A 15,088-nucleotide genomic window follows, 5' to 3' on the forward strand; every position below is an offset into this window, starting at 1 on the left:
CCTAGAATAGTGTAAAGGAAACTATACTAGTAAATTATGCCCTCAGCTTACATCAACAATTTGAAGTGGAAATATGTATTTTCAAACCACTACTCATATCTTATAATAGTGGTCTTTGGTTTTCAAGTTGGTTGTTTCTGTGAAGTTTTAAATAATTTTTTTAGAGAATTTCTAAACAAGAACCACATTGGGGCATATAAGTAATTTAAAGTAAAAGGGACGTTGTCAAGTTAGAGAACAAAAGGTGTTTATGAAGTCATAATCATCACCATTAAAGTTAACCTCTCGAGGTGGTATGACTGTAATTCCGTATTGTCATAACTCGTTGAAGTCCTGCAAAAATTAGTTGAACTCTGATTCAGGCATAGGAAAACCTGAAGTAATTCAATATTACTTGAAAATACTTTGATTCATTTTTGTACCATAAATCATAAAAGGAAATCAAATATATTTATCTCGTGATTGCATGGTCTTACTGAAAGGTGGAATTTGTTGTTGTGTTTCTCATCCACTTCCCTCAAAAATCCATAGCTTAAGTGAATATTAAGATTCTAAGCTTAATCACTCAAAATATAGGACATTACAAAATGAAGATTGTCACGTAATTTTAATTCACATCTTACATGAGCCTATGTATCACAGTAAAGTGATACAGTCTTTAATCATATGAACAATTTTTTTCCACAAGAATGCTGCCTTTGGTGTGTGAAAGATGTAGTTGAAATTGTCCCCAAAAAATCCTGGGTGAGACTGACACCTGTCATTAAAAATTTCAGCACAATTTGTTAACATTTGGCAAATAACTGAGAACCAGGTTTTGTAATGGAAAGAAGTGGCCAGGCCTGTAGTTAGTCCAGCTTCATCTCAGAAGCACTAAGCTAGGAAATTTAAGGAGAAATTTCTTTCTTCTCAGTCTTGCTTTATCTTCATACAAAATGAACATTACAACTGAAGACTCACATCAAGTTTCACAGAGGAAAAATAACACATTTTATATCAACATTACTGGTCTAAATAGATAAGAATATAAGATACAGGCACCTTTACTTACAGGTGCTTAACTTCAGACATTTGAAAGTGCGCAGATTTTTAGAAGGCCAGTGTCTGCCCTCTGACGTTCAACCGTTGTTAAAGTGCCTGAAGATCAACACTCAGACTCACTAATCACTTTTGAAACCAACATCTAAGAAAAGACAAGAGAGAGAGACACTGCCAGTAATTACAAATCCATCTGTAGAGAGCACCAGATAAAAAAGCCATCATAGTGATTCTACAGTGTCTCCTCAATCCATCCTCAGCTTTTTCATGTAATGGAATATCCTTTTCCCATTTGTTCTTTATTTAGCTATCCTTTATTTCCCATTCTCTCCCTTTTCCTGCATTTTGGGAGAAACTGAAACTTTGTGATATTGCAGAAACAGCTGTCCTAAAAAACAAGGTCAAAGCATCCCAATTAGTCCAGCCCTTAATGTAGTAAGAGGTCAGGGCTGGTGCAGGCTTTGGTTGAATGAGCTTGCTGTGTCATCCCATCACGGAACCATCTAAGCCTGGGTGTTTGCCCTAGTATTATTTCCATGTTCAGGCAGATGGACATTATTAAACAAGGTGATTCTTCTCTATGGAACTCAGTGCAGACTGTCTCCGTTGTAAGATTCAGCGACAGGCTGCAAGCTTATTTTGTCCACTAATCCAAGACCAAGGATCTGATGTTGGATTCTCCAAGAAGGACCCTACACTAGAGAAATACTTACGAGTAATGAGAAGCACTGATTGTGAACTTTTTTCAAGGCTTCTTTTCCTGCCAGATTTCCTGTAGAGTTAAAGTCCTGTTTGTTTTTATCATTAGGTCACAATGGTTATCAGGCATTCCCTCTCACACCTAAAGTCTATTATCTGTAACTGAATATAGGAGTTGTCATCTGATGATGATTTATACACTGCCTGCATTGCAGCAACGATGGGTTTTGTTTAGCAAATGTCTCCTAATCCAACTGCTAGATCAGTAGACTGTAAGAGCTACGATATAATTAAAATAATTATAAAACCAGAGGAGAAAGAACATCGTGTAAATAACGAGCCTAGTTTGCATATCAGAGTTTCGTTGTTACCTGCCTTGAGTACGTCTCTTTAAAAGCTGTTTTGTAGTTTTGTTTCAGTCAACGTCTTTGAGTGATACGAGGGTACCCATACTCATAAATTAGTATGTAAGGAGTAAAAAAACCCCAAACAAACCACCAAACCCCACCTTTTATAGAACCCATACATTAAAAAGTGTCAGATCTTACGTTGTCTTGGAGTACATAAGAACCAAAAGGAAAATCCAGTAATCACCAGTAAGCCAGTGAAATAGCAATATTAGTGCTCCATGGCCATCTGTGGTCATGTTGGTGCTCTTAGACCCATGCATGCATCTGCAGATGGATGCACACACAAACCTCTCTCTCTGTTGGTCTATCTCTTCCCCATCCCTCAAAATATGAACTAAAAAGAAAGGAAAAGACCAGCCATTATTCTTTCACCAAGAAAAGGTGTCAAAAGTGGTAAATGTAAATAGCATTGCTGCTTGGACTGACAGAAGGAAGATCAAGTGCATATTATTCCCTGTCAGACTGCTTTGAAGGAATGACGAAATTGTAAATACACACAGTCACTCACTGTCAAACAAGCAGAATCCAAAGGTTGACTAGAAATCATTACATAAACCTCTTACTAAGTACATCTGAGACTGATGTGGTAGACTCTTTCCAGTCCCTATAATACACAAGTATGTGGAAAAAATTATAGCTGGACTAATAGATTTAAAATATATATATTTCTTAATTAAAATAACAAAGTGTTCACACCTCACCAACTTTTTTGATTGGCACTGAATGATCAGGTTTAAGTCAGCTATGTCTTTAAAATCAATGAGATGGCATTTTAAAAGAAAATGGATTTCTCCGAGACTACCATTTGGTGTTGTCTTGTTTCCCTGTGTGACTGTTGCATTGGACTACACAGTTAATGGGGCTGAGCAGAAACTGGGCTGCTGCTGGATCTTGTAAGGAATGTTGCAAGTGCGTGTTCTTGCTCGAAGGGAAATAGTACGAACTGAAAATTATTATTTTGCTCTGTAATGAGCATGTCTCGATATCTATCTGATCCTGCTTGCTTGAGGCTGCTTCCTGGGGCAGATGCTTGCTGTGCTCCTCTGCTCAATTTCACTGATGTAGCCCCGTGCACTGAGGCTTCACCTTATCTGTAGGAGATCTCCAGTGACTTCCCAATAGCTGGCAATTTCAGGTGTCTGCCTTGTTTTTAGTTTGACTGATAGCACAGTTGCAGGTTTTTTCCTGATTTTAATGTGCTTTCAGACATATTCCTCATTTTTGTTTTGATAAATAATATGGTTATTCTAAAAACCCACATTTAAAAAAATATTTTTGAAACCCTGTAAAAAAGCGTGGGAAAAGGGGCTAGCAATTACACAAAATGTATTTTTCTGTGGAAGAGAGAATTTATTCCATAACAAAATGAAGACATAGCAATAATTATGCTCCATTCAAATCCTCTGCAGCTGGCTAAATGGTACTTCTGTAGTTTACGAAGATGGCAAGTGACCTGTTTTGCCTGCATCTTGTGACAGCAAAATATGCTACCTTTAATAAACAGTAGGCAAAACAGTACATTTCATTCAAACTTTACAGGGCTATTCTGAATTCTAGTCTCCAGCCTGTACTTTTTTTCGCTGTTAAATTGAAGAAACAATATCACAACATGTTTACAATTGGACCAGGAGCTACAAAGGGTCCCTGAAACAGAAAATGAGAAGTCTTAAACTTTCATAATCTAGATTCAATAACAGTCATTAAAAAGTCAAGCTCCCCCCCCCCCCCTTATTCACATCTGTGTTTATTTTCACTTTTATTGCTCCCTTTTGTTAAATTTGTTTGACCTGTCATAGCTCTGCAGCTCAGCTTGAAGAGTGTACTCTTGGATTTCAGTCAGAATTGTCACTTACATGCCTTTCTGTAGGAATTAACTGAGGCTTTTGGAACGTTGTAACTTACTTCAAGATCGAGCGCTGAGATGTGGTATTTGGCATTTTGCAAGTCTTAACCTTTCCCAAAATTCCCAAATAACACAGCCTTTGCAATAGCTGTCCTTGAAGAGCTTGATTTGAAGAGTGTTACTTTAAAAGGTAAAGAAAAGTATCTTTAGACTAGTTTATCTGTTCCAGCTAAACAATACACTTCTCAGCTGTACCTCACTCTGAAACTACTGCATGTACAAATTCAATATCCTACATTGTTGTTTGTAAAATTTATGCCAGAAATAAGGACTTCAAATTTTATTTACATGGTTCCATATACCAAGAGTAATAAAGCATATAGCAGTTAGCCTATCCTATAGAAATTTTTTTCTCCATATCCAGCCTTTTTGGAGTGAAATTTTTCCATGGGAGGAGTACAACGTATGTTGTAGAAACCAAATTGCCACATTGGACAGGACATTTGCTTTTCCTCCCTTCTATTAACTGAAAAAGAATAAAGTTTAAAATCAGATGGAAAATGTCTGTATTTATAGCTCCCTGTTGACTTACCTTGCTGTTATCAGTGAAATTGACAGCAGATGCCTATGAAAAGATACTGGAGATATTTGGAAAAAAAAAAAAAAAGCAATAATGAACCTATGGGACCTTATGTTATACAGAAGACTCCAGCATTTTGTCTTGGTCAATCCTGCTGTTGAACAATGTTGGAGAGAACTGTCAAGAATATGCCTGTTTGGTCATTATTGTTTTTAGATTGCACCTTATATGGGAGAATTAAGACAGCAACACTGTAGGAAGAAGGGGCAGATGCACTTTTTTGTTTGTCTTTGGAAGGGTGACTTCAATGTCAAAATTTATTAAAAAGATGAACTTTTAAGTTTGACGGATCTTCAGATCTTGAAGACTGTGCTCCATGGTTGGGGGTTTTCTCCTTTTTATTTGTTCCCTTTTGACAAGTCTGAGATCTCCAGGAAAAGTGAAAAGATGTGTCTTGCTCATGGAGAGAAAATAAGCCCCTAGCAGATGGCATAAAAGAACACATTAGGGTTCATCTCAGATAGTGAAACTCCACATTTTCAAAACATCAGTTAGAATTCTGGAAGAAGTCTACTCGCTAGTGATGTGGTGCAAATCCACATTTTTCTATAGTTGGCTTATTTCCCTTTTCCAAGAACTGTTACATATTGGAGACTGTTTTCTCTACAGAAAGTTGCCTCTAAGTGAAATGGTGTAATCTAATGTAAAGGTCCTTTTTTCTTTTTTTCTTTTTCTTTTTTTCTTTTTTTTCTTGGATGTCTATAAAACATGCCGCTCTGTGTTTGTGAAGGATTGTGTGTCTGTGTGTCATTACCTGGTTTAGATCTGCTTGTTTTGTCCTGTGTTCTTCAGCTGCTCTATCTCTGGACACTGTTTTCACAAACTCTTAACTCTTTTTCTTTCGCATCTCCTTCCTGGATTTGCTGCTTCCTTCAGCCTCACCTCAAGGTCAGTATTCACTTTTAATAAGGGTATTTATAAGACTGTTGTCTAAATTCAGCTACAATGGAGATCTCACAGAAGATTGCACATCAAATTACATGATCTACAAAACAAAAGACCAGAGATTTAGTTAGGTTTGTGTAGGAGGATGGGTTGGACAGGGTGCACGTTTAGAAGAAGCTTGTACTTGAAGGGAACAGTTTGTATCAAACCACTGTAAATCAACGTTTTAGTGCACTGGGAAGAAGGGGGAAGACATACCAATGAAGCCTTTCAAGGGAAAAACTACAGGAACAGGAAGCTGAAGCAAGACAGTTGAAATATTATTGGGTTTATCTGTTACTTCAAGAACAAAAAAGATTGAACATTAGCCGTATTTTCTGATACAAGCTGTTGAGTGCAGAACTGGTTCTTTTAAAATACTAGTCATACATACTTCACTTGTTGGATTTTTATTATTGCATCTGTGTCTGAAACCTTGCAGTGATGTTGCAGAGCTAGTTTTGGTGCACTTTGAGTGTGTTGTGCTGTCAGAAAGAGCGAAGGGCTGAGGGTTTAAAGATAAGTAAATTAGCAAAAGTATAAGTTTGTTGAAGGCACCAAGTGATAAACTACTGAAAAATCCCTACCAAGAAACAATATGTCTTGCAGTCTTTCAGACTTGTCTCAATTTTTTATTTTTATATTTTCAAAGCAGTTGCTAATCGTAGATTTTGGGATTTCAATAGAGAAGCTAGGAGTAAAAGTCTGCGGCCTACATAATACAGGTCAGAGTACATTATCTAATGAACCCCAGTTGCCTTTGAAACCATTTTGGATTCTAATCTTTGCTGATAAAAAGCCTGTTGGGTAGAAAGTGTCCGTGACTTCTGATGAAAGAATGATTATAATTGTATCAGACAGTGTGTTTGTGCAGAATGCTACTACTTAATGACTGAAGTTCTGAGTTACCAACCAACATCTGACTTTTCTATTTCTGATTAACACTGTGAAAAATGTGGTGGTGAGTGGAATCCCACGATGCTGCAGTGCTGCTGCCGCCTTTAAATCGTGTCAGTGTTCTGACCTTGGTTTGGCACAGAAGTTGCGCTTGTGGCCTTGGCTGCGTATTTTCCTTCCTCCCACAAACTGGAAAAGGATTGGAAGTTAATCATGTTGTCGTCCATCAATACCTTCCATATTCAGTGTGTTGTAGTGGCATACTTGTAATTGTGGGGGAGAGGAGAGCTGTCCTTGGATGACCCTCTTTTCTTCAGATCCTAAAGAACAGAACTGTCAGGAAGCTTTTCTGCTCTGTGAGCATTCTCCTCTGAAATACACAGTGTCATTTATTGTATGAACAGGACTTCTGTTGGGTAGTCTGCATTTGCCAGTTGCCACTGTGAGTGGAGTTTGATGTGCTTTGGCCAATAAAGTCCTAAATGTTATGGAATCCATCTGTCAAAGATACTTCTGCTTCAATCCATATGGCTATAGGTTTTTATCAATACCTGCACTTATGCTGGAATGCGTGATTAACAAGAGGGGAAACTATTTTTAAGGTGTGGTTTGAGTGTGGTTTTTCTGAGACCTGGCATAATTTCTCTTTTCCCAAACTATGTAATTATAATGTTTATTTCTCTCATTTGGAGCATATTGTAAAATTTGGCTCGAGAAGATATGACTGCAGTTTGAGGTGGCCAAGCATTAGGATCTTAGAAGAGTTTTCTGATAAGATGTTAAAGCAATTTACCACTCTGTCCTCATAGTTTCTTAGTCGTTGTTGTTGGGTGGATTTTTTTCCTTCCATTTTTAAAATTGACTATGATGGCTAGTTGCTGAGGTCTTCATATATTTTTTTAAATAAATCAAGAGCACAAGGGAATAAGTGAAAGGACTGCTCTTGAAACTACAAAATCCCTCCTGGCCAGAAATACAATGAAAAGATTCTCCTAAGGACAAGCAGGAAAATTACAGGAGTTGCAGTACCACTAGTTTTCTTTCCTGTACATTTCACTGTTTGCCTTTTTACCATTAAGTGCAACATATGAAGAAATTGCTGTTCTGTGAAGTTACATTCTACACTGGAAGCTACTGTGGGAGTCATAACTTTATTTTTCTTTTAATGGTGTAAAACAGTTACGTTTTTCAGACATCAAAGCAAACGTGTCTTCCTGGAAAAGAACTGTATATGTGAAAAAAATGTGTTAGGTATATCTGTCTTCTAGAAACAGGAAGAAATACTCTGAATTATATCTGTTGTTATCAAGAACAGCTTTGCTTACTGTAATCAGTGCAAAACTTCTGAATTTTCCCATCTATTAAGCTTTCATCATCTCTCCTGTTGATAAAGCCAGTGAATCAGAACATAATGGCATAATCCACATTGCTGTTGCTGTTATGACATGTACTTACTGCTCTGAAGTCTGAGGGCCTAGACTGCATGTCATAGGGATTCACAGTAAATAAAATTGTCTTGGAAGGCTTGGGGATTAAAGCAGTTTTCCATAAGGAGTTTTTGCTAAGCATCTCTGTTGATGACAGCTTTACGTAAAGAGCTATCCAATGCTGAGTTCAAGAGTAACAATCCAAATAACACTATTCCGGTGTCGTTAGCTGCAGCAGGGAAAAAATAGAATAATACCATGAAGTCCCATGTTACAGTTCTTATAATTGGTTTTTATGTACATGTCATGAAAGTTGAGATGGAAAATGATTAACAAAACTGAGAAAATGAGATGCTATGACGAGCAAGTGCATACTTTTCAAGGAAAGAATGAGTTGTGTTGATAAAGCAAGGGCAAGATTTCTAGCTTCAAATTGGGTAACAAACAGCTTAACTGCTTCAATTTTTTTTTAAGGTTTTTTTTTTTTTAATCTTGTCTGCTGGATAACATTGAGCATGCTATTCGTCAACGATTTATCTTTGTAGTATAGCACTGGAATAGAAAAATAGCTGGAACAGAAGGACAGGAGGTCTCCCACAGGAGAAAAGCTTGTCTTTTAGCATCCTGCTTTCTACTGTCAGATTTTCTAATAGTTTACATCACATGGTTAATTGTACTGTGTGTCATCTTCCGAAGCAAGTAATCCAGATCTTGATAGAGGTTTCCTAGATTTTGTGCTATACCAAAGAGAATGTGATGCAATAGCAAGTAATAAAAAATAGTGTAATCCTTATTTCCACACAACAAAGTGACTTGGTGATTAGATGAACACAGGCTGGTGGCATGAATCTAGATAAAAGTCTGCTATGAGTGTCCATGTAAAATTAAATGTCAGTGTGGCAACTCAAGTGTAGCCTTATAAAATCAAAGGATAAAACCAAAATACTAAAATATGAGGGGATTATTTCAGTCCTTTTTCCAGAGTCCTAAATTTATGTTAAACAGAACATGTTTAACCACCAAAGAAATACATAAAACTTAATATCCTTCTGAAAGAATGACAGGTAATACTGCATAGAAAGTAAAGCAATTACAAGAAACTCAGGATATTACTCAATTGTTACACAAAAAAGACAAGAGTCCTTAGTTACAGGTATATAGTATATGGTACCTGTGGGTTTTGTGATGGAAATACCTTTATACACTGTGTCATATATTGTATCTCCCAGAAACTGAGTACTGAGAATGTGCCTGGACAGTCAGGAGAAATTTCACTGGAAGTGTGGCTGGCTTTTCAGTTTCATACCTTCAGAAGATTCAGGTTTTTATTCTGCCACCATGCTGGTCATTAACCACATCAGGGAATTAAAAATTTCAAGCATGTCAAGTCAGCAATAGTTAGTTTTAGCTCAGCAGAGCCAGATACATTGTGTTCAGAGAAGCTTCTGTTCAATTTCCTTGGTTGTTTCTAGGAAATAACAACCTCCAATAGTTGTTTTCTATTTAATACGTTTCCTTTAATTATATTTAAAGCAAAAATGGCTTTATGGAATTCTTCACATTAAAAAGTACTTTGCTTGTAAGAGATGTCTGTTCCTTGTGAGTGAGGAGAACTAAGGCATCTCAGATGGTAATGGGGAAAAGAAAGAAATAAGGCATTGGACTTCTTGGCTGAGAAAGTTGGGTGGTGATGAGTGGGTCATGGAATAGAACTGTGGTTTTCCTTAAAACAGGTCACTGGCATAGTCTTTTGAATTTGCTTTAGGTATAGTGATTATCAGAGCTTTCTTCCTCCATTTGAAGTCAAATCTGTAGCTTTTCTGTCGAATGTCCTCTTTTCTTGCCTCATTTCACTGCATTCACATCATTCACAAAGCAAATTATTCACAATTGTACATCATTTCAGAATTCTCATTTTTCTGCAGTCTTGCGTGATCTGATTTCACTCCTGTTACCTGCTGAAATTAATTATATGAAACACCAATGAGCTGGTTTTCTTTTTGTGTTACTGCTCTGTTTTCAGCACATGTATTCACAAAGCCTGCAGCTTTCCTGTGGGGATTCGAGCTGTGGCAGCATGAGAAAGACACTTGACTGGATATGGCACTAGGGAGGATGCTTGTATGTCAACAGTACACTGTGAATTTTGAAGAGCTCAGAGTCAAATGCTCTGAGAGATTAGAGGAATCCTTCACTATTTGCTTTTTTTCAGATATAGCAACAAAGATGGCTTTTTACCGTACTATTTGAAACATCAAAATACAACATTATTTTTAGAAGACACTTTAAAATGTGTCTTTATGTTCATATATCCCAAAGTTAACAAATTACATGTCATCATCAGAAGATTAACTGAAATTATCAGTCAAACTTCATGCAACATTAAACATTTTGCCTAACCCATATGTGTCACATCACATTTAGTCAAAGGAATAAAATCTGAAGGTTATTTTTCTTCCTTAATGGCTAACTTCAGTGCAAAAATTTATCCCCAAAAGTGGCAAGATTTTCATTTCTGTTAAAACGAAAAGCCAGGTAAGTATATGGACAGACAGTGAATTTATGTTTCTATTGTAAAACAGTCTTGGTGCAGACATTTCCGTAACTGACAGTATCAAAAGCTTTAACAGACCCTGGACTCAGCAATAATATGGTAGTTACAGAGAACTCAGTTGGTCGGGAGACCTTTTTAAAAGGTCACAGAAAAGGATGAGGAGCTCAGTAGCTTCTTTTCCCCCCTTTTTACTGATAAGGCTCCTTTCAGATCACTGAGCATGGTGGCAGAGTCTGCAGGAATGAAATATTACCCACAGAGGTGGAAGACCAGGTTACTGACCACTTAAACAAATTAGAAATATGCAGGTTAATTGAATCAGATCAGATACATACAAGGTTGCTGAGGGAGCCAGCTGGTGTCCTGGTGAGGACTCTTTCTATCATCTTCAAAAGCTCGTGGTTGTCAGGGAAAGTTCCTCATGACTGGCAAACATCACACGCATCTTCAAGAAGGATGAGGAGGATCCGGGCGATTGCAGGGCAGTCAGTATAACTTCATGCACTGGGAAGTTTTTCGAGGCGATCCTTCTGAAAGCCAACTCCAAGCACCTGAAGGACAAGAAGGTGATAGGGAACAGGCAGTATGGGTTTACAAGGGCTAATCACGCCTGACCAACCTGATTGTTTTCAGTGATATGACTGGCTCAGAGGGGAGTCAGCCCTGTTTAATACCTTTTTAATGATGTGGATGATTGTCAGGGTTTAACCCCAGCCGGCAACCAAGCACCACACAGTCGCTCGCTCACTCCCCCACAGTGGGATGAAGGAGAGAATACAAGGAGTAAAAGTGAGAACACCTGTGGGTTGAGATAAAAGGTAGTTTAATAAGTAAAGCAAAACCTGCACACACAAGCAAAGCAAAGCAAGGAATTCATTCACCGCTTCCCGTGGGCAGGCAGGTGTTCAGCCACCGCCAGGAAAGCAGGGCTCCATCAGGTGTGACAGTTACTTGGGGAGACAAATCGCCATCACTCTGAACTTCCCCCCTTCCTTCTTCTTCCCCAGCTTTATATGCTGAGCATGACGTTGTGTGGTGTGGAATATCCCTTTGGTCACTTGGGGTCAGCTGTCCCGGCTGTGTCCCCTCCCAGCTCCTTGTGCCCCCCCAGCCCACTCGCTGGAGGGTGGGTGAGAGGCAGAAGAGCCCTTGGCTCTGTGCAAGCGCGGCGCAGCAGTATCTAAAACACACCTGTGGTATCAGCACTGTTTCTAGCACAAATCTAACGGAGCCCATGCTAGCTACTATGAAGAAAATTAACTTTATCCCAGACAAAACCAGCACAATGATGAGATGCAATACACCTTCAAAAATTTCATGGATAATAGCAAACTGAGGGGAGCGGTTATGGGGAGTAGATGCTGGAGGGCAGGGCTCCTTTTTGGGGTGACCTTGACAGGCTGGAGAAATGAACTGACAGAAACCTCATGAGGTTCAATAAAGGCAAGTGCAAAGCTCTGCACCTGGGGTTGAATAACCGCTGCATCTGCACCAGCTGAGGGCCGACTGGTAGAAGGCTGGTTCAAGAGAAGGACCAAGGGGTGGCTGAAGACAGGTTGAACTTGAGTCAACAGTGTCACGCTGTGAAGAAAGCCAAATGCATACTGGGCTGTGTTAGCAGAAGCAAAAAAAGAAAAAGGGAGCCTTAGGGAGTGTTGTGAACCGAGCAGGCAAACAGGGCATGGTGTGGCATTTCACATGGGAGGTTGCCCCTTCGAAGGAGGGTCATTCCACAGGGTAAGCATAGAGACTTGAGTACACGTAACCCTGCGATCGGGCACAGTTCTGTGACCATCTGCACAGGTCAAGGACACTCATCCTACCTGCCCCCCAAGGCAGAATGGTGGGCACCCATCTGAGAGCAAAGGCTGCAGCTCTGGCTGGGGGCTTGGCACCATCTACCCCAGTGGTGGCCGATGCCTCCACCCAGACGGAGCTGCTGAAGGGAGAGGCCGCAGTGCAGACCTCAGGCTGTGGGAAGTGCCAAGACTTTTGGGCAGGGACAGGCGGCAGACCTGCCTGCAAAAGGTGTGCCCAGGTGGAGGACCTCCTGCAGCAGGTGGCTGCTGAGAGGTCACAGACAGTAATTGCAGCATGTTCCAACCTAAGTTCCAATGACATAATCAGCAGAAAAAATTGACAGTGCCAGAGTCAGATACTGAAACCAGTGCTCAGAGAGGCTGAGGAGTCTTCATCACTAGAGATACTAAAAACTCATTGGAACAAAGCTATAAGCAACCTCCTCTAATCTGGCCTTGTTTTGAGCAGGAGTGTAAACCAGGTGACCTTCAGACACCCCTCCAACCAAAATTACTCCATGATTCTAACTTACCATGGTAAGTTAATTTGTATTCTAGGACAAACTCTACAATTTTTGTGTGGTTTTGGTGAGAATTTACTGCATAATATTGACCTTGAAAAGCAGGATGAAGTATAACTGTCGTGTTATTTCACAGCACTATAGCTGTAAGAAAAGAAAGAAGTAAGAAAAATATGGTGGTGGAGTCTACTGCAGTTTTATTTCTTTCAAATTTCTACTCGTATTCTCAGTTTTTAAGCAATGTTAAAAAGCCCCAAGGAATTGCTGCTTTGTGGGATAATGCATCACTTTGATATGTGTCAGTGTGGTATTAATAGGCTTGTCTTTTCATAAATAATAATTTACCCAGACATTTTTTTCAAGATTTCTAATGTCTTCCTACTTCTGTCCCCTTCTTCCCCATCCCTAAACACAGATACTCTCAAACATTATTGCTGTTAATGGAATCAGAGAAGATAAAATTGGAAGTTATCTGTCTCCCTGTTTTTTATCCATTCTTTGTAACCTTTCCTTGCTGGCTGAGAGCTTAGACTAGGACAGTGACCTTAGATCTTTCAGCGTGGGGGTTTCCTAGTCTGAATCATGCCAGGCATGCTGTTGTGCTTGTCATTAGGGTTGAGGGAACCGTTTTCCATTTGCAGTATTCACATCCCTTTTTGTCACATTCTTTCTCTTGTTCAGTTTGTGGGCACATGAAATAGAGCACAGTTGACTCTGCATCGTCTCAGCAGCTTGCTGAGACAGCATTTTTCTGCTGTGAGGTTTTCAGCTGGCTAGGCAGTTACTCCTTTTGTGTTTTGTCTGCACCTGTGACTAAATTGAAATTACACCTTTTGTTCTTGTGGTATTTGTGAAGACCAAGTTCCATTTTTGACCTGCATGCAAGGTGACTTTGCTGCCTCAGATGGGGGCATAGGAACCCTTATGTTTCAGACGTGCCTTTCAGTTGCTCATCAGCTGAGAGCATTTGTTATTACCATTAGTCACTAGCTAATATTTTTTCATCCTGGTTCCTATGAAACCAGTTTTCCTAACTGGCCCATGCATGTTCTCTTCAAATAATTTCTCATCTTTATGATGATATGCTAGATAAACATAGATATTTATTACAGTCATACAATTTATAGAGTCAATGCACACTTTATTGCTATGACCCAATTCATTTGGAATCAGTCTTAATCACATTACTGTAATATGAAAATTGTGTGTCCATAAAATCCCTAGTAGGCTATTAGAGATATTGCAAGATAAAAACATTCTTAATGTTCTTATGCTAAGATAAAATTGGTAAGCTTTTTTTTCCCTCCTTTTCCTTTCTCTTCCATGGCTCTTTTCCATTTCATTGTTGTGATGGGTGCTGTAGTCAAGTATTCCGTCCTGCTGCATAACGTGTTCTTCATTTGCAAACAGTAGAGGGCCCCTTTCATGCTGGAATATGTCAGCTTTTTTAGCCAGTTGTCTTCTTGAAGTACCCCGGGTAATTCAGGCAGATTTAATCATGCTCTCAGAAACTTACTTAATTTTCTTCTTGTCCAGCAGATAGGCCATTCTTCTTTTTTAAAAGAAATGTTTTTTCACTTCCTTGGAGAACAAAATATTTCCAGTTGTCGCTTTCTGTTCATGGCTGACTAATTGACCCCTAGCGTTAAGGGGTAAAGTGCCACCTATGCCTTTAGTGGCCCAGCATACTCAGTTCCATGTTAACTGTTTTTTACGTGGAATATTATGATATGTCTATTTACAATACTGAATGGATTTGATAGAAATTGTGATCAAGCATGATGGTAGTTTCGTGGTAACAGTGGGGTTCGAGTGATTCAGTTCCAGCATCCTCCTTTCAAGCATTCGGGAATGAACTTGATCATTACAAGTAACCTCTCTCCTTTTTAAAAAACCAAGTGAGTGAGAAAGAATTGGAAACTTGAGTTGCAAAATACTCTCTGTAGATAGTCCAGAAGAGCCTCATCTGGTCCTAGAGATTACAGCTGCCAACAGCTGGCCATTGCCAAGCTGACGTGCTCGGTGCCAGCCTTGGCAAAAGATCGCAAAAGGTGCCAATCCAACAGAAAATGGAGGCTGCTTTCCCACTAGTTCGTGCTGTCCTCTGTTGCTCAGCTCCCTCCTAGCATGTAAACTTGTGACTTCTTAAAGTGATGGACTTGCTGTAGCCTACCAGATGGTAGGTCTGAAAAGTGTATGTTTTTCTTTCGCTTTCAGCATCAGTCCAGAATTTAGCTTTATCATTCTCACTGGCACTAATAGCACTGACCAGATTGTTTCCATTCTGAATTCCAGCAAAACTCGGATTGCCTGCAAACTTCCCCTTGCTTCTTTAA

At 39.2% G+C, this 15,088-nt stretch overlaps 1 protein-coding gene across 18 annotated transcripts in view; it reads left to right on the forward strand.

The window, feature by feature from the left end:
* Positions 1-15,088, forward strand: part of ERC1 (ELKS/RAB6-interacting/CAST family member 1) — a 302,189-nt gene that overhangs the window by 137,523 nt on the left and 149,578 nt on the right. For 14 of the 18 annotated variants that reach the window (XM_037388425.1, XM_037388439.1, XM_037388433.1 and 11 more), the window contains one exon: positions 5,507-5,518. The exons of the other annotated variants lie outside the window; for them this stretch is intronic. In XM_037388425.1, coding sequence (XP_037244322.1) covers positions 5,507-5,518 — 12 coding nt within the window. The remainder of the gene's footprint in view (positions 1-5,506; positions 5,519-15,088) is intronic. 18 annotated transcript variants of the gene reach the window in all.

The sequence above is a fragment of the Falco rusticolus genome, chromosome 5 (assembly GCF_015220075.1).
Source record: "Falco rusticolus isolate bFalRus1 chromosome 5, bFalRus1.pri, whole genome shotgun sequence".
NCBI classification, from domain to species: Eukaryota; Metazoa; Chordata; class Aves; order Falconiformes; family Falconidae; genus Falco; species Falco rusticolus.